This window comes from Panicum virgatum, chromosome 2K (genome assembly GCF_016808335.1).
Source record: "Panicum virgatum strain AP13 chromosome 2K, P.virgatum_v5, whole genome shotgun sequence".
Taxonomy (NCBI): Eukaryota; Viridiplantae; Streptophyta; class Magnoliopsida; order Poales; family Poaceae; genus Panicum; species Panicum virgatum.
The window spans coordinates 34,656,287-34,684,275 of record NC_053137.1 but is presented as its reverse complement, the minus strand read 5'-3'; the positions used below and the strand labels follow the sequence as shown (position 1 = coordinate 34,684,275).

General features: G+C 48.4%; 2 protein-coding genes across 3 annotated transcripts; one reads left to right on the top strand and one right to left on the bottom strand.

The window, feature by feature from the left end:
• The first annotated feature begins 267 nt into the window (after nt 1-267).
• LOC120695248 (alpha-galactosidase-like) lies at nt 268-8,551 on the top strand. The gene is made up of 9 exons (XM_039978540.1): nt 268-287; nt 528-577; nt 665-721; nt 809-843; nt 1,183-1,211; nt 1,860-1,924; nt 2,002-2,084; nt 8,106-8,246; nt 8,465-8,551. Exons 1-9 carry the CDS (start codon nt 268-270, stop codon nt 8,549-8,551), a joined length of 567 nt encoding a protein of 188 aa, XP_039834474.1.
• A 129-nt stretch (nt 8,552-8,680) lies between these two features.
• Nucleotides 8,681-13,725, bottom strand: LOC120674315 (AP2-associated protein kinase 1-like). Of its 2 annotated transcripts, none has more exons than XM_039955497.1 (8): nt 13,416-13,725; nt 12,738-13,292; nt 12,028-12,193; nt 11,893-11,943; nt 11,561-11,743; nt 11,326-11,431; nt 10,054-10,793; nt 8,681-9,482 (listed from the first exon to the last, which is right to left on the bottom strand). In XM_039955497.1, exons 2-8 carry the CDS (start codon nt 13,202-13,204, stop codon nt 9,096-9,098), a joined length of 2,100 nt encoding a protein of 699 aa, XP_039811431.1. In that variant the 5' UTR covers nt 13,205-13,292; nt 13,416-13,725; the 3' UTR covers nt 8,681-9,095. The 2 variants fall into 2 exon arrangements, with proteins under 2 accessions (XP_039811431.1, XP_039811424.1); XM_039955490.1 differs by having other exon boundaries at nt 12,738-13,310; nt 13,416-13,694.
• Between the last annotated feature and the right edge of the window lie 14,264 nt (nt 13,726-27,989).

The following is a 27,989-nucleotide window of genomic DNA, read 5'->3' as shown; positions in this document are numbered from 1 at the left end:
CGATCCTTGACGATACAACTTGCATCAGCCTATGGATCGGAGTACCCAAAGTATGTTGGCCTCCGCCGGCCATGGTGTCCGGCTCCGTAGGATCCGAAACTCGTGAACAGATTCTTGTCTATGCTGGCCAATTTCCTATATATAACGACCTTACCTGTCGAACACCACAGCACTTGCAGCACCGAGGCACACATGCATTTTTCTCTTGACATGGCGGGGAAGGCACCCTTGTGTGCTTTCTTCCTCCTCTTGCTATCGACGTCAGCCATGGCGATAAGGCCTACAAGGTCAGTGGTGGCGACGACTAGGAGAGCGGCACTGGAGAATGGCCTTGGCCGGACTCCACAGATGGGGTAAACTGCTGGTCTTAGAGTTTGTTGTGAGGTGCTAGTTTTCAGCTTCCAGCCTTTGATCCTTGACGATGAGATTTGGCTTTTCACTAGGTGTCCTGGTTTTCTCACCATTTGCTGTTTTCATGATTCCGTCAAATTTCCACTAATTATTATTGTTTTCTGAAAATTAATCAGTTGGAACCACTTCCACTGCAAAATAAACGAAAAGATAATTCGAGAAATCGGTAAGACTACCACACCTACACTGCTGCCTCAAAATCAGTTCCAGTCGCAATACAAGCTGTTTCAGAGCTCATGATTTACTTGTGCAGCTGATGCTATGGTGGATAAGGGCCTTGCAAAGCTTGGTTATGAGTATATCAACATAGGTAGTTTCTCGAGATTTCTTATTTATTTGTGCAGCTGATACTCAGCTCAGTTGAGACAGATGAGAACTGAACAATGTGAAACTGCAGATGATTGCTGGGCAGCTTATGACAGGGACTCCCAGGTGAATAAATGAGCTAGACTCGTATATGCAGCGAGCAATTAGTAGGAAAAGAAGTATTGAAAAAGTGTTTTTCACCAAAGTAAAACTACCGAAGTAAAGATGAACTAACACTCTACAAGGGGTAATCTAGGCTTCTGTATGTTCCCAGGGCAATCTAGCTGCAAATGCGTCAACATTCCCATCGGGAATACCAGCCTTGGCAGACTATGTGCATGGAAAAGGGCTCAAGCTAGGGATCTATGGTGATGCAGGGTATTCATTCATAACAAAACAACAAACACAGAGTTGAATGGATGCCATGCTTTAAATTGTTTAATCTCACCAGCTTTCTCCTTTCAGGTCACGGACTTGCAGCAAATTGATGCCCGGTTCGCTTGGGTATGAAGACAAAGATGCAAAAATCTACGCATCTTGGGTACCTTATGTCTCACTTAGAACAAAACTTTTAACACATCGTGCAACTTTATTTCCTGCTTCTGAACTGAACTATGATTTTGATCATTGATGATTCAAAGGGAGTCGACTACTTAAAGTATGACAACTGCAACAACCAGGGAGTGAGTCCTCAGCTAAGTTGACCAGGAATCACAAGAACTATTGACAGTTTACCTCTGTTCATCGTATCTTGGGAGGCTGAAATTTTCTCACGATAAAATGCAGATATAACACGATGAACAAAGCACTTCTCAATTCTGGGAGGAATATTTTCTCCCTCTGTGAATGGTAATTGTCACATCTTTTGATTGACTCAAAGGTGATCTGAATTCAATCATTCAGTTTCAAAATGACAATGTTATGTAGGGGGGTGGATGACCCAGCGACTTGGGCAGGTGGTGTAGGAAACAGCTGGAGAACTACGGGTGACATCAAGGACACTTGGGCAAGGTGAAGTTTCAGACCTGACAGGCTCCATCGGCGCTGACTGATTTTAGGCACAGATTACATGGAATTTGACCTGATTGGTCTCCATTGTGTTATCATTGTTCGATGCATCATACTGCCCTGAAACATTTCAGCATGACAGCTATTGCCGACAAGAAGAACAAGTGGGCATCATACGCTGGGCCTGGTGGATGGAATGGTAAGTCCCCCAGGCCTGTAAACATTTCCATCAGCCAGCATGCTTTCTCCTGAATGAGCAGCTGCCTCTGCTTTCAGATCCAGACATGTTAGAAGTTGGAAATGGGGGCATGACAACAGAAGAGTACCGCTCCCATTTCAGCATATGGGCTCTAGTGAAGGTAAGGATATGCCTACATTTGAGCTTAGTATTGCAGTTAACCAAGGTCAAGAACAAAAGTATCAAACAAACCATGTGCACCTTTAAGCAGGCACCCCTCTTGATTGGCTGTGACATCCGCTAAATGAGCAAAGAAACCAAGGAAATCCTCAGCAATCAAAATGTCATTGCAGTTAACCAAGGTCAAGATGCCCTGATCATTCCTTCATTTCTCCAAATTAGAGATGATACGATCCTAAGCTTACATGATTATGAACAGATGAGCTTGGGGTACAAGGGCACAAAGTGCAACAAGATGGAGACCAAGAAGTAAGATAAACTATACAAGCAAAAGCGGTGATATTTAATGTTAGTGTATATGTGAGCCCATGTATAGATGCCCATCTAGAAGCCCGTGTATAGGATCTATATATCCCACCTTTCTAGGATTTGGAGAAATACATCCATTATTTCCCTCCTACATTGTATCATTAGCCAAGGGTTTCCTCTCTCCTCTCTCTTCTACCCCAGCCGCAGCAGCCGCCGCCGGCCGCCGGCGCCGCCCTCTTCCTCCTCCTTCCCTCCCCTTCCCTCCTCCTCTGCATCTGCCTGGGCCGCCGCCGCGACTTGGCCACAAATCAGGCCCGCGGGTGTAGGGGGCCGCGCCATCGCCTGGCCAAGGCCGGCCGCCGCCCTGGTCGCCTCCTCCCTGCCGCCGCCGTGGACCAGCCCCGGCTGGATCCCGTCGCCGCCGCCGCTGGGGTGGGGGGGCGTGGGGGGACCTGCATCAGGCGCTGCAGCTGCAGCCTGGGCCGCAACAGCCCACGGCCGAAGCTGCTGCAGCTGCTGCGGCTGCCGCCCAGAGCGCTGCTGCCCAAGCAGCTGCTGCCGCCATCGACCCGGCCGCCCTGCAGGCCGCGACGAAGTTGCTATAGGCCGCGGGCGCCGATCCGGCCGCCCTGCAGGCCGCGGCACAGCTGCTGTAGAATCCCGCCGCTGCCGCCGCGGCCCACCGCGCCGCTGTCGCAGCGGGCAAGTAGCCCGCTGCCGACGCCGCGCCCAATCCCGCGTGGCTTGGCCTCGGGATGTCACCCGCGGATGCGCCGCCCTCCATGGGCAACAGGCCGACGCCGCTCTCGCCGCGGCCCTCCTCGCCGCCAAGTCGGAGGCTTCGGCGGCCCAGGAGCGGGTCCGCGTGGCAGCCCTCGCCTGGGAGCGCGAGCGCGCCACGGCCGACGCTCTCGCTCTCCGGGTCGCCGACGCGGAGCAGCACTTCCTCCGCGTCTCCTCCGGCCAGCCCGTCGACCCCGAGCCCGACGCCTCTTCCTCCCACCAAGCCCCGCCCGCTGGATTTGGAGCCCGGTACGACCCGATCGACCCCATGGTCGCCCAGCTCCACCTCCAGGCCGCCGGCGTACAAAACATCCGGGCCCTGGTCACCGTCCTCCTCGACCCTACGTCCTCCTCCTACGGACGCTGGCGGGACCAGGTCCTCGCCCTCCGCCGCTGCGCCCTCGACGACCACGTCCTCCTCGACACGCCGATCGAGGCACGGGACGTGGTGTGGCTACGCCTCGACAGCATAGCCATGTCCTGGATCTTCGGGACCATCTCCATCGATCTTCAGGACCTCATCAGGACCCACGGCGGCACCGCGCGACAGGCCTGGGTGGTGCTCGAGGGGCAGTTCCTCGGCAACGCCGAGTTCCGCGCCCTCCAGCTCGACGCCACCTTCCGCACCTTCGTGCAGGGGGGACCTCTCCGTGGGTGAGTTCTGCCGGAGGATGAAGGGCATGGCCGATGCTCTCCACGACCTCGGCTGCCCGGTGTCCGATCGGGTCTTGGTGCTCAATGTCCTGCGGGGCCTGAGCAGCACCTACGACCACCTGAAGACCTGGATCACCCGCTAGAGGCCCTTCCGCTCCTTCCTGCAGGTCCGGGACGTCGCCGGCAGGGGGGAGCGGGGTGGTGGTGGCACTGGTGGCCTTGCTCTTGGGGGTACCGGTACCGGTGGAGGCCGTCGGGGCGCGCCGACTCCGCCGGCTCCGGCTCCGACTCCCGCTTCTGCCCCTGCCCCTACCCGTGGAGGTACGCCCTGGCCATCCTTCAGCAACCCATGGTCACGGCACATTTCGATGTGGCTGTTCCAGGGTCCGGGAGGGGGCCCTCGTCCTCAGCTCCAGCCGGCGGCCATGTTCACCGGTGCTGCTCCCCTCTCCGCGCCATACTGGAGCCCGCCCGCTCAGCCCAGCCAGCAGCCGACCTGGCCTGGGGGGTGGGATCAGGCCGCTCTGGCGTAGTCCTTCAGCACTATGGGACTGACGCCGCCGGTCAACACCGAGTGGATCGCCGACTCGGGTGCCTCCTTCCACACCACTCCTGATTCCGGTATCCTCTCTTCTATCCGACCCCCACACCCCTCGTCCTTCTTCTATCATGGTTGGTGATGGGCCTTGCCTTCCTATCACCGTCGTGGGTTCTGCTCCTCGTCTTCCTAATGTTCTTGTTGCTCCTCAAATGGTTCACAACCTTCTTTTCATTCGCCAGTTTACTGCTGACAACTCCTATTCTATCGAATTTGACTCTTCTGGTCTTACTGTGAAGGATTCGGCTTCCCGACGTCCGCTCCTCCGATGTGATAGCCCGGGGCCCCTTTACACTCTTCGGCTTCCTGCTTCCGCTACTCCGTCTTCGACTTCTTCATCTACTACTTTTGCCGTTACGCCTTCTTCCACCACCTGGCACCGCCGGCTTGGTCACCCCGGCCGCGACGTTTTGGCTCAGCTCAGTTGTAGTACCGATGTTCCATGTACTAGGACTCCTGCTGAGCACCTCTGTCATGCGTGCCAGTTAGATCGTCATGTTAGACTTCCATTTTCTTCTTCGCATGCTGCGCATGCAGCATGCTTTTGATTTTATTCACTGTGACCTGTGGACATCTCCTATACTCAGCATGTCTGGCTATAAATATTATCTGATCATTATTGATGATTTTTCTCATTACTTTTGGACTTTCCTTTTGCGCGCCAAGTCTGAGACCTTCCCCGCTCTCTTCCACTTCTTTGCCTAGGTGTCCACTCAGTTCAGCCTCACCGTTAAGGCCGTCCAGTGTGACAACGGGCGGGAGTTCGATAACTCCACCTCCCGTTCCTTCTTCCTCTCTCGAGGTGTTCAGCTGCGTATGTCTTGTCCGTATACGTCTCCTCAGAACGGCAAGGCTGAGCGGATGATTCGCACGACGAACGACGTCGTGCGCACCCTTATGATCCAGGCCTCTCTGCCCCCGCGCTTCTGGGCTGAGAGCCTCCACACCTCCACCTACCTGCTCAACCGTCTTCCGTCCACTGATTCTCCTGCACCCACTCCACACCACGCTCTCTTCGGTACCCCTCCTCGCTACGACCACCTTCGGGTCTTCGGGTATGTGTGTTACCCTAACACATCCACCACCGCTTCTCACAAGCTGGCACCCCGCTCGACTCGTTGTGTGTTCCTCGGTTACTCCTCTAACCACAAGGGGTACTGATGCTTTGACCTCACCTCTCGCCGCGTCCTGATCTCCCAACACGTCGTCTTTGACGAGTCGGATTTCCCCTACTCCACCTCCTCCACTCCTTCTCCTGACCCCGAGCTGGAGTCTCTGTTTCCGAATAACCCGGTGGTTCAACCACCGTTACCTGTTTGTCCTTTCCCTGCAGGTTTTCCCGGCGCACCGGCACCGCTTCCGGTGATCCCTGCTGCGCCGAGCGCGGCCCCGGTACCCGCGGTCGCGCCACGCGCGGCCCCCGGACCTCCGGTCGTGCTGCGCGCGGACCCGGTGTCTCCCGCTGCGCCACGCGCGGCCCCGGTGCCTTCCCCTGCACCTGCGCGGTACGCTCAGCCGATGCAGGTGTACCGGCGTCGTTCGGCGCCGACACCGGCGCCACAGCGGTATGCTCAGCCGGTGTAGGTGTACCGGCGTCGGACGGCGCCGACACCGGCGCCGCCTCCTGCTCCGGAGGCTCCTGCGACGCCTACACCGGAGCCGTCGCCGCCGCCGCCGCCTCCTCCTCTGGCTCCCTCTCGAGCCGAGCCGGGGGTGTACCACCCGCCAGTCATCCATCGGGATCCTCAGCATATCCATCCCATGGTGACTCGGCGGATGGCGTCTCAAACCGCGACTCTCTCCGCCACCGAGGGAGAGCCGCAGGTCTCTCCGGTACTCTCCTCTGTCAGCGACGCCTTGGCGGATCCTCACTGGCGTCGCGCGATGGAAGAGGAGTATGCGGCTCTTCTTGCCAACCAGACGTGGCACCTCGTACCGCGTCCGTCTGGTTGCAATGTGGTGACTGGCAAGTGGATCTGGACGCATAAGCGTCGGGCTGATGGTACACTGGAGCGCTACAAGGCTCGCTGGGTTCTCCGGGAATTCACTCAGCGACCTGGTGTGGACTATGATGAGACCTTCAGTCCAGTCGTGAAGCCCGCTACGGTGCGCACGGTCCTCTCGCTTGCGCTCTCGCGTTCTTGGCCTGTGCACCAGCTGGAAGTGAAGAATGCGTTTCTTCACGGCACTATGTCAGAGACTGTCTACTGCTCTCAACCAGCAGGATTTTTGGACTCAGAGTTGTCCGGATATGGTCTGCCGGCTCAACAAGTCTCTCTATGGTCTGAAGCAGGCTCTTCGGGCTTGGTACTCTCGGTTCGCCACGTTCTTGCTGACATTGGGGTTCACCGAGGCCAAGTCTGACACGTCTCTCTTCATCTACCGCCGTGGGGATGAGACTGTCTATCTGCTGCTCTATGTCGATGACATTGTACTCACAGCCTCCAGTCAGCGGTTGCTTCAGAGTGTCATCTCTCTGCAGCAGGAGTTTGCTATGAAGGATCTTGGTCAGCTCCACCACTTCTTGGGCGTCACTGTTGAGCCTCGCCCGTCTGGTCTTCTCCTTCACCAGCGACAGTACGCACTTGATATTCTGGAGCGGGCTGGGATGACTGATTGCAAGCCCTGTTCCACTCCTGTCGACACTCAGGCGAAGCTGTCTGCTGATCTGGGTGATCCGGTGGTTGATCCTACTGCCTACCGGAGTCTGGCCGGCGCTTTGCAGTACCTCACATTCACCAGGCCGGACCTCACCTACGCGGTTCAGCAGGTCTGTCTCCACATGCATGATCCCCGGGAGTCACACCTTGCTGCGCTAAAGCGTCTCCTCCGCTACGTCCGTGGCACTGTGGACCTCGGCCTGGTGCTTCACCGCTCGTCCTCTGCTGAGCTGGTTGTCTACACCGACGCTGACTAGGCTGGCTGCCCGGACACTCGTCGCTCCACTTCCGACTACGCCGTCTTCCTGGGCGGCAACCTGATCTCCTGGTCGTCCAAGCGGCAGCCAGTCGTCTCCCGCTCCAGTGCTGAGGCGGAGTACCGGGCTGTCGCTAACGACGTGGCAGAGGCGTCCTGGCTACGACAGCTCTTGGCGGAGCTCCACAGCCCGCTCGCCAAGAGCACGCTCGTCTACTGCGACAACGTCAGCACCGTGTATCTCTCCACCAACCCCGTCCAGCACCAGCGGACGAAGCATGTGGAGATCGATCTGCACTTCGTGCGCGACAAAGTCGCCATCGGCGATGTTCGGGTACTCCATGTCCCGACTACCTCCCAGTTTGCTGACATCTTCACCAAGGGACTACCCTCCTCGACCTTCTCGGAGTTTCGCTCCAGCCTCAACGTAGCAGGTGGCTAGTTGTGGCTGCGGGGGGGGGGGGGTATTTGCCCTTTGTACACTCTTTGTACTCTCTTCTTGTCCAGTCTTGAACACCGCTGCGCCGGTTGCTCAGACTGCGGGGGGTGTTGGCTTTCTTATTGTCCAGTCTTGAACACCGCTGCGCCGGTAGTTCAGACTGCGGGGGGGTGTTGGTGTATATGTGAGCCCATGTATAGAGGCACATCTAGAGGCTCATGTATAGGATCTATATATCCCACCCTTCTAGGGTTTGGAGGAATACATCCATTATTTCCCTCCTACATTTAACACTTATTTATACACCATAATCATGTGCTTAGGTTTGGGCTGGTCCACTTACTGGAGGTAGAATTGCTATGGTTCTATGGAACAGAGGATCAACTGAAGCATCCATCACTGCCAGCTGGAGCAGCATTGGACTTAATGCATCAACTGTCGCTGATGCTCATGATCTCTGGACAGTAAGCATGCATTTTTCTCTATCATAAATCCTACTGTAGTACCATAACAATCCGGCCTTTCATTTTTATAATGCAGAGTCTAAGAAAGATAAATTTGTGCAGTCAAACTATGCCCCTATAAAAATGAACAGAGGGAACACATTAACACATTTTCTATGAATTTCATATTGCAGCTGTTCTTAAACTTCTTCTGTGTGACTTACTTTGTTGGTTTGCAGGATGAGATTATATCATCAGTGCAAGGAGAACTAAAGGAAACAGTGGATTCTCATGCTTGCAAGATGTATGTTGTGACACCAAAATAGAATGGATCTTCAACACAAGTTATATCATAGAACAAGTCAATTCAAAAATATAATTCAAAAATATAAATGTACCACAATGAATTCACAAGGATTCTTACTTGTGTGCCTCAACACCAAAAACACCTAGGATCAAACAAAGTGAGTATATTGTGGCAATTTATTTACCAGTAAATGGTGACCTTTTATTCTTGACATGGTAACAGATAACTATATCTATATAGCATGTGTCCAAAAATTCATTGTAGATATTGACATGACCATGCATGGACACGACACAACAGGCTCATCTACTGAACAAAAAAAAGATCTTCCTATTTCTAACATCTAGCAATTATTTGCAAGTTACAACTTACATTCGCAGTAAAGTTACAACTGCATGCATCATTATGCAAGATCAGCACCAGAATAATTGTACAAAAGCATTGCCACACATACCTACATAAGCTCAGGCATTCCTCGGTGGCTTTTCAGTCTGCCACACCACCAAGACCATATGTACTCTTGACTCTTTTGGCATATAGTATCACTGTAAATTGTAGCACAATCAAAACCCAGTCCATCCAGCTGGTTGGTACCATCCATCTTTCTTTTCTTCAGAATTCTGATTATTGAGGAGCTGAGCAGTACTCCCCATGTTTGATAACTTGGGAAGTCCAGTTCCCGAAGGAGCAACCTTAAAGCTATCTTGACCAAAGGCAAATGGATCGGTGCTAGAACTTACATTCGACTGTCCAAGTGAGCTGGCTTTGTTGCTGTTTGATGCCCGCAGAGTTCGGACTGACCTGGGGTGGGCACCCTTCACAGCTGCTTGAGGTTTTAGCTCTTCAGGAAAAGTTGACCATGGTTTTGGGTCAGGGCTCGGTGTCCCTGGTCTTGATGTAAACAGGCCTTGCCGGAGCTCTGGAGGGGTTCCTTCAATCTTCTCCCTCGGCTGTGAAAGCAAAAATAATAATATATTAGCATTCTGATACATATCAAAATCAAAGATGATATTCAGTCTATACACAATGAATCAATCTAAAAAAATGTCAAATAGGAAAAGTGGCTAAACTATGGTAATTTAAACCTTACATCATTTAGATTTAGGGATATGCACGGTAGGATGAATATTCGGGTGCGGATAGGCTAATCCTAGCCATTGATAGGAAAGAATGGAAGGTTGGGATTAGCCCACTAACTAGCACACACCCTAAATCACTTTAGATTTAACGATAGGGGAGGTAGGATGAATATGGATGGGCTAATCCTAACCATTGGTAGGAAGGAATGGTGGGTCAGGATTAGGGCACCAACTAGCACACACCCTCTATAAGGATTAGGGCATCAACTAACACACACCCTCTATAACTAAATCCAAACACTTTGGAGACATGACCAAGCCAGCCAATTTGAAATCTATCCTAGATTTCAAGTTTTCGCTAGTTAGCTGGACCTAGAACAGGTAATTGGAACATGGAAATGATTAACTAGAGGGGAATTCAGGCACATAGCAGTAGTCATACCGGAGTATCAAGGCTTGTGCTGGGTGGGGAGAGTTCAATCTTCGAATTTTCTCTGAACTGCTTAGCAGGCAGCGTAACAGAAGCAGTAGCTAGGGCTTGCTTAAGCTCTTGTATCTCTCGCCTCTGAGAGGAACAAATGGCAGACAACTTATCAAACTTCAATGAAATTTCTTCCTTCTCCAGGTTTGCTATCTTTAATTGTTCCTTCAGTAAAGTAACTTCTGCTTCCAGTCGACATTCTTTCAACTTGCTAAGCAAGTTTACATTGTCAGCATTGTTTTGTGAGTTCATTTTGATGTTATCAAAGTCTGCCACGAAGGAGTTGAAGGCCGTAGGTTGTATGCTGGCTTTATTTTCTGTTTTTTCTGCTTTGGTTTTCTCTAACCCAGACTCCGAGCCATTTGCAGAAAACCTAATCTCAAAATCTCCAGGAGAACTATCAACTGATGCAGACAAGGATTTCCGAGATGAAATATGAACTGCTGTGCTCTGGTTCTTAGCCTGTGATTGTTTTGAGGTGACTTGGCTAATGGGCTCTTGATCAAAAGCTGGTTCCTTGTCATCAGCAAAAGCTAGCTCCTGAGCATGTTGAGTTGACCAGAATGCACCCATAGGACCCCTGTTCTCCATAGCTTTCGGAGGATCTTGTGGCATCAGGTTGGAAAAATGACTAGGAGAGGTACTCCTCAGGTCTTCTCTTGATGATAAAGCAGCACTCCTTTGAGATGCTTTCCTTGGTGCTGCAACAAATAATTTTAGGTTCAGGCAAAAGAAAAATTGAGAATTAAAAAAAAAAGAAAAGAGTGAGCAATTAACAAATCAGATGGTTTTTGGTTTACATGAAAGTACATTTGAGATTTCATGCTACAGCATTTCTTAAGGTTCCTGATCATTATGTAAAACTCGGCCGGGTGGGGAAAGACCGCCCCACCGCTAAGAAGAAGCCTCGACTTCCCCAACCGAGAAAATCCCCGAACCCCAGCCCCGCCCTGACACTGGGAACCGTAACCCCTGGGAATTGCCTGGGCCATACCGGCGAGAGGATTTTTTTAACCACAGCCTGAAATTCGCTCCCACGGGGATTCGAACTCAGGACCTGTGGAGTGCCGCTCGAGTGTCTTAACCACTAGGCTAAGCACCCTTTGGCTTCCTGATCATTATGTAGATAAATCAATTAAAAAATCAATTGTAGATAAATCAATTAAAAAATAATGGTAATCAAGTAGACCGCAGCTTATTTTCTCCAAAAGGACAACATGCTAGTAAGCAAACCTTCATCAATAGCAGTATGAGACTCAAATGCTGACCCAGATGGGGATCCATCAGGTAAATCCTTTTGCAGCTCCAATGGAAGTAACTCATTAACACGGAACCACACCTATAACAAAACATTAATCAACAACAGAGAAACACAAGACCTCTTACATTTCAGTTTCATCCCTGTATGCACTAATTAATACTAACCTAAATTCATGGAAGTGTATGGCCAATCAAGCAAAGCCCTTGCCTGTGTAATGTCCGGTCTGACATCTGGAGAAGAATTAAGCATGTCTTTGATCAGAGTTGTAATGGAAGAACTGTACTTTGGCAATTCTGGGATACGGTAATTCCCGTTAAGTATCTGAAGCTTTGATTCGCCATCAAATGCTGATTTGAAGTAGCAGATTCTATACAAGAGGCATCCAAGAGCCTGCAAAACACGACAAATACCACCTTAACTAGTCCCAATATTAATAATTAATCAGATAAAAAATAATGGCAATCCAATAATACAATAGATAATATGGGATTACAATTACATAAAACAAGAATGTAATAATAACTGAAGATATGATTTACCCATATATCTACTTTCTCACTGATAACCTCCCTCCTGTACAAGTCCCACATCTGGAGCCAGTAAACAAGCATACAGTAAGTAAATGAGTGGAACAGGCTGAGCAAGGGTTCAAAATACGAATTTTCAATATAAACCTCAGGAGCTCTATATGCAGGAGTGGTGTGCTTCCTAATGTTATCCTCTTCGATGCCCATCTCCTCAGGTTTGTCAAAGCATTTATGATTTGTCGACACACTACCAAAATCACATAGTTTCCAGGCCCCATCAGCACCAAGAAGAACATTTTCAGCCTTTAGGTCCCTGCACATAAATTATGTTTTCTGTAATATATCTGAAATAAAAGTCACCTAGAAGCTTCATACAGGTACGGTGAACTATAGATAGAAAGCTACAACTACTAGTCTTGAATGCCTTAGATGGCAAGCAACCAAACGAATGTATAAAAACTAAATTGGACAGCACAATAATAAAAAGTATAATAAGCCATCACACACAAAAAAAAATACTTCTGGTATTGTTATTATTAGTGTGCAAGCTGGCTATTAAACAAAACAAGTTGATCCAACTGCAGCTCCACACCTTGTTCTACTTCATATACAGTAGAATAATATTGTGACATAATGTTGTGATATGTTCACTGATACAATAGACCAACTGCCATATGACTATTATGCTATTTTCACTTGTCAGATAGTTACATCAATGCTGTTCAACAAGCACATAACTACATGGAAAGACAAGCACAGAAAAAAGAGTCAGCCATGTATGCAAAACAGAGTACTGCTTGCCGAAATATTATATAGAGGAACTCCAATCCAATCCGCATGATGGATAGCGGAATCACCTGTGCGCAAGAGGCGGCGTCTGGCAGTGCATCGCGAAGACAGCATTGCAAACATCTCGGAAGATCAGTGCCACCTTCTCCTCATCAAAGTAGGCTGCCCCCCTGTCATCCAACACAGAAACCAGCGACTTGTCGCAGAACTCCATCACTAGCAGTGCCTCTCTTGCCCGGCCCATATCAAGTATCGCGTGCGCGACCAGCGTGACCACATTGGGGTGCCCCTTGAGCGACCTCATGACCGTGATCTCCTTCTGGACCAGCTCCAGTGACTCCTCGTCCTGCACGATCACGTGCTTGAGCGCGTACTGCTTCGCGGGGTTGACCATGTCCCGGGCGGCGTACACGCACGAAAACCCGCCCTCAGCAATGGCCTCCCGGACGTGCACCTTGACATTGCCGACGTCGATGGTGCGGCCCTCGAGGCCACTAGGCTGTTCCTTGGGGGTGAAATGCTTGAGCCTCCACATGGCTGTTTCTGCAAAATCCTAGAGAAACCTTGCAGGGGCGGAGTGACTGCTGGGCATGGATTGGGGTTTAGCTCAACCCCTCAAATTCCTGAGGAAGAGAGTGAACCTAATTGAATCATGGATAAACGAATCAGATTCGATCGATGGAGGATCCCCCAGAACAAAAGGGAAATCCTAGAACAGTTTGTTCAAGCCAGTCAAGGTCGCTCACCAGCAAACGAAGAGATCGATCCAGGTGCGGCCGGGTGGATCTACTCTCCTCGCCAGACGAACCGTGCCAGTAGAGTAGAGGGCGGCACTGACACGACACCTCCCGGAGAGAGAGAGGGAAACGAAACTCGGGTGGAAGGAGAGTCCTGGTTCGTCGTGCCCCTCGCCGGCCGGCGGTGAGGTCGCCGGCGCCGGTGCGCAGCGGGTGGCGGCGGTGGGAGAGGAAACAGGGGGAACCCTCTGGATTCGGTTGCGGCGGTCAAATTTGTTGCTTTCTGGTTTCCACTGCAGAATGCTTGACAATTTCCCCCCGTGGAAACCAAAACAGTTCTGGGCCAGTCATCGTAATTAGTCAGTATAAGTTATTGAGCGACGTGGTAGGTTAGAGTTTCTGACTAGTGTTTAGTAGATCGGTCAAAGCTCGAAAACGCGTGGAAACAAACACGCGGATAGTAGGGCTCGATATGGCGCAAATTAGTGTCGTTTTAATAAGTATCAACACATTGAAAACATACTATAATTTCTGTATTTATTGTATAAAATAAATATATTTTACGAAACCGTATTCTGAAGAGATCTACCGATTGCAATCAACCACCCGACCTAACTGCCCCGTAGAAGATATGATCGACGAGTCTCCATTTTTCTTAGGAAAAGCTATATCTCACTCGTGTGATCTGTGACTCTTTCTCACTCGAATCTGTGACCATCTGATGCTTCTTGCACACCTCTCCGATCACTCCGGCACTGCTTTTTTCTCCACCTCTGACATGTGGTGCTGGCTGTACTGTTTGTATTTTTGGGCTCCGCGCCGAGATTTTTATCTCCCTGCGTCCTCGCAGCGGCAGCTTGCTTTCCGCTTTCCCCATTTCTTCTCATCGAGGTACGGCGATTCTAGGTGCCATCCCAATCTTTTGTCCCCGCTTAGATTGATTCCTTTGAATCTATTTCGCGGTTCTATTTGCTTGTGCTCGTGGTTGTGCTTCGATTTGGGCGTTTTTCCGTTGATTTGAGACCTAGATTTGTGGTTTCATGAATTGATTTCGGCTTGAAGATGGCGCATGTATGCCGCCCCCTTCTTCTTCGTGGCGAACCGCCGGACTCGTCCCCGGCGACGGAATACACCACCCCCGCCCCGACGGGCTGCGCTTGCGATGTAGGAGCTTGGCGAGCCTCCGAGTGATGACTCCTTGTCCTCTGCTTGTCCTCCGCTGCTTCTCTCTCCATCCCCTCTCTCCCTCTCTCTCTCGACCTTGTCGCCGCACGCACTGCATGCTAGCCGTCTCTCACACTCTCCCTCTCTCACACTCTCCCCCCCTCTCTCGAGCTTGTCGCCACACGCACTGCATGCTAGCCGTCTCTCACACTCTCCCTCTCTCACACTCCCCCCCCCCCTCTCAGCTTGCTGCCGCAAACCGCTGGCTGCCCCCCACCCCCCCTCTGAGTGAGCTCTTGTTATTACCTGCTGCCTTGATGTTCGTTTAGGTATGCCCTTTGCTTCTAGAATTTTTTAATAACCATAATTAAGAACAAGTATTTATAGTTACAGTTGAAACATCTTAAATTTTCAGTGTACTGTGCACTGTCATTTATTTGAGTTCTTGTTGTAATTTCTTTTTTTTTTTGCCTTTTTTTGGTATTTGCCATTTGGCATTTGTGGGGTTTCAAAGGCACCCTCAAACTTCTGTTGTTTGTAATCCATATAAAATTTTTTGAGAGCATTTGTGTATGTTAAAATTTGTGTTTCCCTTTTTCTCCACAGTTGTTTGCTCTATATTTTTATATCTCTAATCCGTACCTTAATTATGAACAAATATTTCAAGTTACAGCTCAAACATATTAAACTTTCAGTGTAGTTTGGACTGTCATTTATGTAAGGTGTTGCTGTAATTTTTTTGTCATTTGTATTTGGCATTTGTGGGGTTTTAGAGCATCCTCAAACTTCTGTTCTTTGTATTCCATAGATAAATTTTGGGTAACTTTGTTTTTTTGTTCATTTGCATATTGTTCGTATGCATTTCTTCTACGTCAGTTTCTGTTTTTCTTTTTATTTTGTCATTTGTTTGCATTTCATTAAGATCTGATGGTTACTATATGTTGTCAGCCTTTTTTCTATAACTGGATTTTGATTTGATGGTTATAAAATTGGAGTGACGGATGTCTTTGTTTCACTCGACTTTTTCACTTTGTTCATTTGTGTGATTTCACTGCTGAAATCACTTGAGTGATTATAAACTCCAAATCACCCAAGTAAGCAATAGACGGGTCCTTTTTCTTTCTACTCATGTCTTCCTTCTTCCGTGGCATCTTCCCTTCTCGCATAAACGCTATCACGGGAGCAGCCCACCCTTGTCTCCCTCCGCTCTCCTCTTCTGTATTTGGTATTTTATTTTTATATGGACACTGCACGGATATATCTAGGTCCGATTGTCAGTACTTTCCTCTATATGATTCCACATCCATATTTGAAATAAATGTGGAAATATTCGACCATATCCGTATTCGCAAAGAAAAAGTACCCAGTGAAACAATGTGAAACGCCTTAAGGATTTGGAAATGATTAATCTCAAATAACCCCAGTTTAAAGCTGGACATCATTTGAGCAAGAGAGCTACACTACAAGTGATAACGAGGTCAAATTTGAGCAAAATTTGGTCAAAAGGAGATTTTGAAAGTTTGAGAAGACAAGTGACAATAAAGAGTGCAAATAAGTGGATAAGATCAAGATAAATCCAACTGGGTAAAATAGATTCAAATCTTATTCAAAAGATTTGAATTTGGACATGTTTATTGAAGTGTGAAATATAAGCGATTAGCCCTTCTGGAGAGCTTCTAATTTGAAATTTGTTTAAACAAGAAAGTTTCGGCCCAAGGCAAAGTCACAGCATGAGTTATGGACTTGGGCATGGTTTAAATAGATAAATTTGGATAAAAATGTTGATTTGGAGATAAAATTGAAAAAAGGCTATATGTTGGTTCTGCAGTGTTATAAGCCAAACTTTGGCTCAGAGTTTAAGCAAACTTTGTGTAGAAAGTCCGGATTCCAAATGCGCCAGAGTGTAAAGGGATGCATAAATAATACGCTAATGCTATTTGAAATCCAGGAAAGTTAGAATAACATATTTAAATTGAGTCACAAAGTATGAATAATGAAAATGGAAAAGTTTCAAACTCTGAACGCGTCAGATTTCAGTGACATGGCCTGATATTCTGACAAATTTCGTGCAAAATCTATTGATCCTTTGAAGATGGGTTGAATACAAGAAATGAAGATGGAGATGTTTGGTAGTTCAAGTGTAAGGGACTGTTGTTTCTGAGTGCATCTATCCAACTAACACTGACGCCATCTAGAAATTACATCAAGATGGAGGGGCACCACCCCCCCTTGAATTTTTTAAAAAAAATATAAATTTTCATTTAAGTTATAAAAATAGAAAAATACATCAGGAAAATGTGAAATTTATTCCCTAAGGCTATTGCGATTTATAGAACTAGAAAAAAATATGGCAAGCATATTTCAGTTTATAAAATATTTTTTATTTTGATTTTTTTAGAGTGTGCATGTGCTTGTGTGTGTGTGAGTGTGAGTGTGTTATTAAGGGGGTGTTTGGGAGAGCTCCACTCCAAGAACTCCAGCAACTCCACCAAAGTGTCATGTCAAACGCGTATAGCTCCAACAACTCCAACTCCAAAAAAACGTGGAGTTGGTGGTGAACTCTAGGTTTTTTCTAGAGCTCCTCAAGAGGTGCTTCAAAAACACATGTTATGAACATCCACGTAGAGTTGAGATAAAATTACCCACCACTGCCACTCTTTACACAACATACTGTTTCATAAGAAAAAAAAAAGAACCGAGCGCCTCCCCCTCCGTGCGGCGTGCGCCTCTCCATCTCCTGTCCTCGCCTCTCTCACAGCTGCCCAAACCCTAGGGGCACGCCCTCCAAGGTTCGACGCCGGCGGCCTCATCTCTCATACGGAATGGATCCCCAAGAAGATGATCTTCCTTTCAGTATAGGTATTGTGCCCTAATTCCTTCAAATCCCCTTCAATTTTTCATCCCCTCACTGCATATCTCCATAACTCCATTACGGAGACCTTGTCTCCTTCATTGGGGTCCGGGCGCCCTTCCTCCTGCCGGCACCGGCCGACCCTAGGGCCGTCGAGGGCACCCAGGTCGCTGGGCGCTCCCGTGGCCACCAAGTAGGGCGCAGTTCTGGACCTAGCGCCGGTCGTGGCCGAGGGGCGCCCTTACCTCCTGGCACGGGCCGATGGGTGCCTGGCATGGCAGGCCACGGCCTTGGCCCTGGTGGCCACAGGAACTGCCCAAAGCACCCAGGGTGCACGAGGAGATGGCCATGGAGTGGCCTCTACAGGTAAAGCTATGCAAGCCAACAAACGTGTTGCAGCTTCTTTTGCTTGGAAGTAGTCCACAAAATTTATTATTCTCATTTTGTATGTGAACGGTTTCAGTGAATGTTGCATTTTCGGCATTGTAGCAAAATACTGTAGCGAGGCAGTGTGGCGCGTGAAAAAAATGAAGGGCAAAAAGGACTATTCCTCATAATTCCTCCTTTTTCTAGAGCTGGAGTCAGCCAATCAACCAAACACGTTGAACAACTCCTTGTTTTCCTGGAGTTGGTGGAGTGGAGCAGCAAAAAATATGGAGTTGGTGGAGTGGAGCTGTTTTTTTGGAGTTGGAGTGCTGCCAAACACGCCCTAAATACAACGACAATAACCTTAAACAAAACTAATTCAAACTAAACAAAATATGCATATACATTTCACTAGTGGTAATCGTAGCTTCGGTAACGAATGAATTTCATCATTTTAAAGGCCATTCATCATGAAGGAAGTTCTGTGACGAATTTCAGTTTGTTATAGAAGCCACGTCAAGTTTGCGCTACAGTGATGAAACATTCAAAAATGTCACCGAACCATTTTTGCTTCTATGACTACTGGCATTTCTTAACGTCATCGCTAGGATTGTTACTCCATAGCAATGGCGCTAGGAAATGCCTATGCCAGTATGTCTTAACGCTTATAGAAGGATTTGTAAGTGCACAGATATATTATGTAGCATTTCACCTGGAGAGTATTCAGGTATCGTTATTTATATTTTCTCAAAGGATGGAATATGATAAAGGTATTTTACTTGGTACAATATCAAAGCATTTCACTTAGCCAACTCTCAAGAATAAAAGAAGAAAAAAGGAATAAAAGAATAACACTATGGTTAGCCAGAGTATAGGCAAAGAACAAGGTCCTAAGGCACCTATTCATGTTAGCAAGGGCTATACACACACGTGGTCAGGGCTATAAGAGCTAGGATAAGAGATTTTGGGGAGAATGTCCTGAGCTAGGTCCAACTAGCAGTGTTACATCTTTCAAAACTCCTACACAATACCCGATGTCGGGGACTTTGCAAGACCTGCCGAAGCATGTCGGATGGACAGGGCTGTCACCACCTGCTGCTTACCCCAGCCACTCCATGGGGCACCTTCATATCTGAAGAACCCACATACCCGAGCACCACGCCCGTGTATGAGGTCACCACCCTAGCTTCTCCAGTTCTCCCACCCTTCGGATGGATAAGTAAAGATCTATAGCAAGCCCAAAAGCACAACAAATTGATATCCTTACCCATATCATCTAGCCAAACCACATGTTTCATATAACTCATGAATAAGAATAGCATGGATTGATAAACTATCAATATAACATAGCAAATATGGATAAACTCTATATTACGAATAGAGTACCGACAAGTTGGATACAAACCCATACCAAAGGCCGTGTCGACTACGCTGTCGCCGAGCCAGTACCGTCCATGCTTCTTCCCTCCTCACACCCTCATGATGGCTTCTCCAGAAAGGGGTGCGGTGGCCGGATCCCATGTGTCGCCGTGGAGCGCCTTTCCTATCTCCGCGTACCAAGTCACGCGGGTGTGGATGTTCGGGTTGCTGTAGGCCTCGGGCAGAGCCGTCGGGTCGAAGGCGACGTCGGACGTCGCCTTGCCCATGTGAGCCATAATGTATGCCACGAACTCGTTGCAAGGCTGCACTTCACGTCGTGCCGACTGAAAGAAAAAACAAGATGATTAGTAAGCATGCAGAATTTAGCGTTAGAAATAATGAAAAAGTGAATTCACGTACCAAAACCTCCTGAAACTCGGGAAGGCTACGGCTGCCTTGATGGTGCGCTGCATCGGGCATCATCAATCGGCGCTCCCGGCATAAGGCGTGCTGCCGGGCCCACTCCTCGCTCATCCACTTATCGACCATCATAGCCCAGCACTCAGCCTTCCCGGCGCACCAGTTCAGGATCACCTACACGTAATCAGGTGTATGTCATATTGGAATCTCAAATTCACAAAAAATGAGTAGAGATGTTCCTGATTTACCCTCGCATATTGATCTGGCTTGAGATAGATTTCCCTTGCGGGTCCTTTCTTGATCGACCTTTTCTCGTAATCGGCAATGTATCGGACATTGGCCTGAACGCGCGCCTCGTAGTGCATGTCCTTCACCAGTTTGTCGCAGGCTTTGTTAGCCACTTGATTTGCCCTGGCCTTATAACCTGGAGCGCACCTGTAGAAATCCTGCATATAGGACCGATACTTGCAGTAAGTATTCCAAGAATTTAAAGTGCATCCGATATATTGACCAATGTAGTGCCACGGTTACTTACCCACAATTCTCCGACCACCCGCCTCGCCTTGGTGCCGAAGTTCCTCCCTTCCCGATCATCTGTATCTGCGACGGCCATGTAGTGGTCCCACGTGTAGGCTGACTCCCTGACCCCGGCATGCTCCACGAGCCCAGGAAAGTGCTCCCTACACAGAGCACCGAGGATGCCATTGGGCTTCTGGTTGTGGGCACCTCTAGACATAATCATCCAGTTCCTACAAAAGTGTTCAAGATAAAGTATTAGTTTGTATTGTGATTTTGAACATATCAAATGAAAAAGAATTGATAACATCTGAAGGTACTTACCGAGGCCCTGCGGGGTCGAATAATCGGCCTTCTCTCTAGAGGTATCGGCCGCGGCGGGAGTGTCGACGGTCCGCGTAACCACACCCGCGGTTCCCCTGCTGTCCCCCTCCTCCTCACCCCCCTCCTCATCGTCCTCCTCCTCACCCCCCTCCTCCTCCTCCTCCTCCTCCCGCTCCTCCTCCTCCTCCTCCTCCTCCTCCGCCTGTACAAGAGAAGGTGTCCTCTCCCGCTTCCTCCTCACCCCCTTTCCTCCTCCCCCACCTCCTCCAGTACCTCTCCTTCTCCCTCCCCCTCCTCCGGTACCTCTCCCTCCTCCACCACGGCTCCCACACGCCTCTGCTACATTGGACCCCTCAGGATGCTCTCCACCTTTCCTCCGATACAACGAGCTCAGGAAAGATATATTGCCACCGTCTGGCATCTCGATTCAATGACCTGCAATCAAGATGAGTGAATGAATCAGCAAAGATAAACATAGTAATAAATAGTGCAGATGATACATAAAAAACAATACAAAATAAACAAGCAAAATTGGAAAAAGGTGCAAATGAACAGAATATTAGTACAAATTAACATAGTATTAAATAATGCGGATCATACATGATTTAGAAATAGTCGTCATGATAGGGAGCCGCTGGATCATAATCCTCATCATCACTATCATCCACATAACTAGCAGTATCTGAAGGAGGAATGTCGTCTTCACTGTCTCTGCCTAAATGCAGTCGCTCAAGTAATTCCAAGTCATGAACATTTTCGACCTCATCTCCGACCTCTGCCTCGTGGACAACCCTTTCATTGTCTAATTCCATTTCGATCACGTCTGTTAAGTCTATCTCGAAACTCCCTTCTAGCCCCTCTTCTTGGAAGAACTCTCTGTCATTGTTGTAGTCTTCATTGCTTGGGACAAGTAGTTTGCTGTGTGGCGATATCTTGTACACAACATCCCAACCCTTAAGTCGTTTGTCGGTTTGGTATGGGTACGAGAGATAATAAACTTGTATGGCTTGTTGAGTCACAATGTAGACATCGTCGCCTGGTAACTTTGAGTCCTGTCGAATTTCGACTAGGCCAACTTTGGGTGTATGCCTCGTTAATTTAGGATCGAACCAGTGGCATTTGAATATGATAGGAGTCAGTGGCACTACTACAGAACAAGCCTTTGTTCCAAGCCATTTGTCCCGGCTGCCTTTGGGCCCGGGACAAAAGGTGGCTTTTGTCCCGGGTCCAACGGCTAGCCAGGCCAGCGGGGGGGGGAGGGGACAGAGGTCTTTTGTCCCGGTTGGAGGCACCAACCGGGACAAAAGGACCCCCTTTTGTCCCAGTTGGTAACACCAACCCAGACTAAAGGGTGACCCTTTTGTCCCGGTTGGTGACACCAACCCGGACTAAAGGACCCTTTTGTTCCGGTTGGTGGCACCAACCCGGACTAAAGGACCCTTTTGTCTCGGTTGGTGTTACCAACCCGGACAAAAGGCCCCTCCACGTGATAGTTCAAAAGAAAGTTATTATTTACTGAGTCACATGTACTACTTAGGTGAGTTGGCAAGGAAGCCATGTGCCAGGCAATAGGTCTTGGGTTCGAATCCCGCAGGACGCAAAAAAAATTTAGCGTGAGGGACATTTTGTCCCGGTTCTACCACCCGGGACAAAAGCCTCCGGAGCTTTTGTCCCGGCAGCCGAATCCCGGTTCCAAAACCGGGACAAATGGCCCTTTGGAACCGGGACAAATGGCTCGATCTGTAGTAGTGTGGTACGGAACCATAAAACTGGAGTTCATATATTTCTAATAATCTTCCATAATAGTCGATCCCATCTTGGCCCGGCGTAAAAACTCCTATATTAGTGGTTCTTCGATTGGGCCGACTCTGCTCGTACCCCATTGTGTGGAAGCGGTATCCATTCACATCATAACCGTTAAATGACTTGACACTATAGCCAAATCCATCGGCAACCTGTCTCAACTCAGCACTCATAGATGAATCGATCTGGCCCTGCAAGCGCAAGTACCATCGTTCGTCATATTATTCGAACCAAGAAATGAAAGCTGGCTCTGCAATTGAGATTACCTTCTGTTTGAACCAATAAATGAAATCAGGCTGTGAATTTCCCGCGCCATTTTTAAGAAGGGCATCCGATTCCTTCGGGGTAGGAGGCCTTGAGCGACTCCAGAATTGATGAAAAAATTCCCTGTATCAAACTGAGGGAGTGGATTATGCACCCTATGCGGCGGGAGGCTGAACAATGAAAACTTGTGATCAGGTTAGACGAGAACTTACCTTATGTATGGCTTCACCTCGGAAAGATTGGTCAACAAATAAAACATGATATGGCGCCACTCTTCATAGTTCAGAGTCTTGTAGCTCGCATCACTTGCACTTCCAAGTTGCCCTCAGAAAATGCTGAGGCTCGATTCATTATTGCCAGCATTGTAACGAGGGGGTGGATTATGCACGCTTGGAAGCTTCTCACCATAGTATTTAGTTGTGAAGTTTGACACCTCCTCGAGAATATATGCCTCTGCAATGAAAGCTTCGATTTTGCATTTATTTTTACATTTCGTTCGAAGAACCTTCTGACGTCTCTCGATTGAATAGCACCAACAATTCTGCACAGCCCCCCCCCCCCTCAATCGTGCCTCATACGGGAGGTGTAGAAGCAAATGCAGCATCGGATTGAAGAAGGCGGGTGGAAATATCTTCTCAACCTTACATAGCAACAAAGGAGCCATTTTTCCATGTCCGCAATTACGGCCCGAGATAACTCCTTAGCACAAAGCTGCCGGAAGAAATTGCTCAACTCTGCCAACACTTGCCAAACATGATCAGGGAGGTATCCTCGAACCATCACCGAAAGAAGCCGCTCAATCCATATGTGGTAGTCATGACTCTTGAGCCCATTGATTCGCATAGTAGTTAGGTTCACTCCCATCCTCAGATTCGCTGCATACCCATCGGGAAATTATAACTTTTGGATCCACTATAGTGCTTCCTTCTTTTGGGCCCTCGTTAGGATGAAGTCGGCACGTGTCTTCTTCCATTGTCTTCTGGGTCCAAGAGTTCTCATTTTGTATCTTGGTCTATCGCACAACATTGCCAGATCCACTCTAGCCTTAACGTTGTCCTTCGTCTTATCTGTGTCCATTACTGTTCCAAAAAGAGACTCACCCCAATTTTTTTATGTGTGCATCACATCAATGTTGTGTGGAAGGAGGAGGTCATCAATATAGGGGAGCCTCCACAAGCCCGACTTCTGAGTCCAAGCATGTTCCTCACCATATCCCACAAAACCACCTTCGGAATTTTCTCGGAGAGCGTCTATCTGAGCATGAACCGCGACACCCGTCATTATCTACGGTGCGAAATCTGTAACTACGACACCTTTTGTGAAGCTCATAATGTCTTGCCTAAACGGATGGTCAGTAGGGAGGAATTGTCGATGTTTGTCGAACGACGAATACTTACCCCCTTTCCTCAACCAAATGAACTTCAGAGCTGCCTTACATGTTGGGCATGGGAACTTTCCATGAGTACACTAGCCACAGAATATTCCATACGCTGGGAGGTCATGCAGGGAGTAGTGGTACCAGACATACATTTTGAAATTTGTCTTTGTCGCTCGGTCGTAGGTCCAAACCCCTTTTTCCCGTGCCTTGACCAAATCATCGATCAAAGGCTCCATGTGTTTGCCGAGTGCTATACCAATTACAATTACCAATTTCAAGGGCACTCGGCAAAGTATTTTCTGTTTTCCAATTACAATTCAGTTCCTTTCAATTCAAAATTTGATTTCACAAATTTATTTAAATATAATTCGAAATTTTATTACCAAATTCAACCAACAATTCTTACTTGAGGCTACAACAAAAAAATCTTCCATTATTTCAATCACTATTAGCTAAATTTCAATTCATATAGGAACTACTTCTATATATTTCCAAAAACAATTAAAAATTTCAAAACGAATCTAAAAAATAATCAAAATTTAACATCAACCAATTTATGCTGTATATTGTGTATACAAAAAATTTAACAGGCTTCAATGAAAAAATTGCATTATTTTATGCACTATTAGTTCAAAATCAATTTACACGGATTTAAATACTGTAGTTGCAAAAAAAATATCAAATGGATTAAAAAACAAAAAATTTAACATTAGACAATCCATCATGAGTATTGTCTATAAAAATATATGAAGTGAAAATCCAATTCCAACATCACTCTGACTCAAAAGCTCAAAGAATCCTTCTCAGTTCTATAAAACTTCTTCGGAGATGCTTCATTTCGTAAGTAACATACCTGACAACTTTTGCAAAACCTTGTAAATTTTTTTTCACAGACTCCCCGTATAATATCATGACATCATGACAAATTTTATGGATTTCTAAACACTTTTCATTTTTTTAGAATTTAAAACCTACTCGGGCACACCTCATTCTGACTCGTTCCTTGATTAACAAGTTCGAATTTTCCTTTCAATTACTTGATAATGTCTCAAATTGGATTAAACAACATGAATATAACTTTTTCATGCATTATACTACATTCTTCGAATCTCTTGCGGCTCCAAATTGAATTATCTAAAATATCATTTTAAGGAACCAAATTAACAACATATACCAAACTTATTGAGAATAATACCAAATTTCAATATGTAGTACATCTTGTATTATAAGTACAGACAAAAAAGTTTGGAGGGCAGAAGAAGAATTTTTTTTTGTACTTTGCCGAGTGCCACTATATAACACTCGGCAAATGAATACTTTGCCGAGTGTCAGAATTCTAACACCCGGCAAATAGAATATTTGCCGAGTGCTCCACAGCAGGCTCACGGCAAAGCTAATCTCCGTTTCGGCATCGAGCACGGTAGGGGTCACATGGGGGACATGTGCCATCTTTGCCGAGTGCCCGGCGGTCAACACTCGGCAAAATACAGTTTTGCCGTGTGCCTTCTGTGGTGCACTCGGCAAATAGGATATTTGGCGAGTGTTTTTATTTTGCCCAGTGTCTTTTTTATTACACACGGTATATTACTTGTTTGCCGAGTGCGCGAGATACTGCACTCGGCAAACCCGTTGACACTCGGCAACAATGTGGTCTCCGGTAGGGAGCGATGCCCAAGAGCAGGAACCCGCCGGCGTACACAGCGCCTGCCATTGGCCAGCTGCCCGCGCAGGCAGCAGCAGGAGAGCGGCGGCCAGCGGGACGGTGGACACGTTGGACACCTGCGCCAGTGCTATCCGGCCCCTGTCGGGGAACCGCCGCGCCGCGAGGTCGCCGGCGAATCCCGCGAGCAGCGAGGCAAGCCCGAGGGAGAGGCTGTTGAGGCTGGTGATCACGGTGGTCTCCCAGTGCGTGAACCCCATGAGCTCCAGCCACATGGCCACGAACGTGAGCGCGGAGCTGGGTACCTGCGCGACTACCCCCTGCGCTACGATGATCCGGAAAGTGGGCACACTCACCACGCCCTTGACTTCCCGGGCGAGCTCCGCAACGGTGGGCACGGCCTTGGTGCTTCCTGCTGGCGCCCTGGTGGAGTCGACCGCAGGGGCGAAGCCAGGATAAAATGCCACCGGGGTCGTCACAAACTTACAAAGTTACAATTCAGATTTGGTAAAATATAATACCAAGCAAAATATTGATGTCGCTAAAATGATATGATAAAGGACATTCACATATTGTGACAAATACAAAGTAAGCATTCAGTCCTATGGCCACCCTCTACGGTTACGGTCCTCCATCGTGTTAAAGCGAACAATTACATCTTCGATTGGAATTGTGGCTAGAAATCCTTGTTCTACAAAGCATATGATACAATGACTCATAAATTCATCACCAATACGATTTCGCAATATTGTCTTCACAATTTTCATTGCTGAAAAGCATCTTTCAACCAATGCATGGCAACAGGAAGAACTAGTATTAACTTGAGAAGCCGATAGACCAAAGAAAAAGCAAGATCCTTTTTTGTCCGCACCATCAGCTTAGCATGTTCAGAAATAGTATCCAAATTGGCAAATCTTTCATCAGCTCGTACATTATCAATGTAAATAGAAAGCTCAAGTCCAAGATCCTTCAGTTGTGTTGAATTAAAATCATCGGGTACATCGCATAACTGAATTAACAATTACAAAAACCCTAGGATCCCTACATGTCTTCAATTCTGCAGCAATTTTTTCGCTCGTTTAATAAAATAGGGAAATTAGATTGCCGATTGACGCTGAGGAGTTGGGTTACCTGGTACCTCCTAGGCTCCAATCACGATGATCGATGAGATGAGAAGAGGATGCACGAGATAGCAAGATGGATGCATGAGAGCGGGTCGCCGCCTCGCCAGGTCGGAGCAAGATGAAAAATGAGAGAGAAGGGGAAGAGTCGATCTATTTTTTCCAAGTTGTGATCCTGTCTTTTGGTCTACCGATTGGAGTATTGGACCCTGATGGCCTGGTGTGGACATGGGCCAAGCAGTGTGCGCCTGTGTGCCTGGCTTGTTGTTGTACGTAGACATTGGCTTCAGGCTTGGGCCCATCTACAATTACAAGCTGTGCCTGTGCTGGGCTGCTGGACCGGGGGTCATCCAATTTTTTTACTGGGGTCCAACGTGGTGAAAAAATACTAGGTACAAGTGCTTCTTCGTGGATTCGTCGGGTCGGCTGACCCCAACGCCAACACGTAGCTTCGCCACTGGTCGACCGCGAGCAGCCACATCGCCACGGCTAGAGCGACGCTGACGAGCGCGAGGGCGTGGAACGCCACGCGCCAGCCAGGGATGCCGAGGAAGCTCGTGGGGGCAACCAAGACCCCCAGCGAGGTCCCGATGCCGCCGCCCACGCCTTGCGCCATGAACACCCACCCGAGCGCGGAGCCGCGCGTGCCGTCGTCGCTGTGGTCGGCGACCAGGGAGAAGACCGCGGGGAGGACGAGCGCCAGGCCGACGCCGTTGAAGCCCATCGCGAACGCCATCTGGGGGGCCGTGGTGGAGGCGCCGGCGAGCGCGGTGGCCGCGACGCGGTGGCCCCAGCGCGGCGCCCACCTCCCTGTACATCGCCGGCAGCAGGCACTCGTTGGCGGTCTCCAGCAGCGCCGCCGCGGTCATCAGCGGCAGCGCCAGCGTCCGCTGCTGCCGCCGGCGCCTGCACGGCGCCCCGCGCCCCAGCATTCCTTCCCGTAAACTGGTGGACCTGCGTCACAAAACAAATGAAGAGGAAAAATGAATAGTAGCAGATAAATGATTGATCAAGGAGTAGTACTGCATCGATCATACTATTCGCTGAGGGCATTGACTCTACTGAGCTGCACATGCATGGTTCACGATGCTTGCTTTGCTGGGGAGCAGCGCACATCTCCGTCGGTTGATTCAAACGTGCGTGATCGCCATGGACAGTTAAATAAATGCATGCATGCATGGGGAGGTGGTAAACCTATACCTATCCATTGATCAAGTAGACAACTACTCCTGCATGCCATGTGCCGTGGTTCACGAATTTGCGACGAGTGATTAATAAGTTGTGAAATTGATGATCATGATCGACCTCAAAGCTTCGGGATTGCGTGAGCATCATGTTTAATTTGCATTTTTACAAT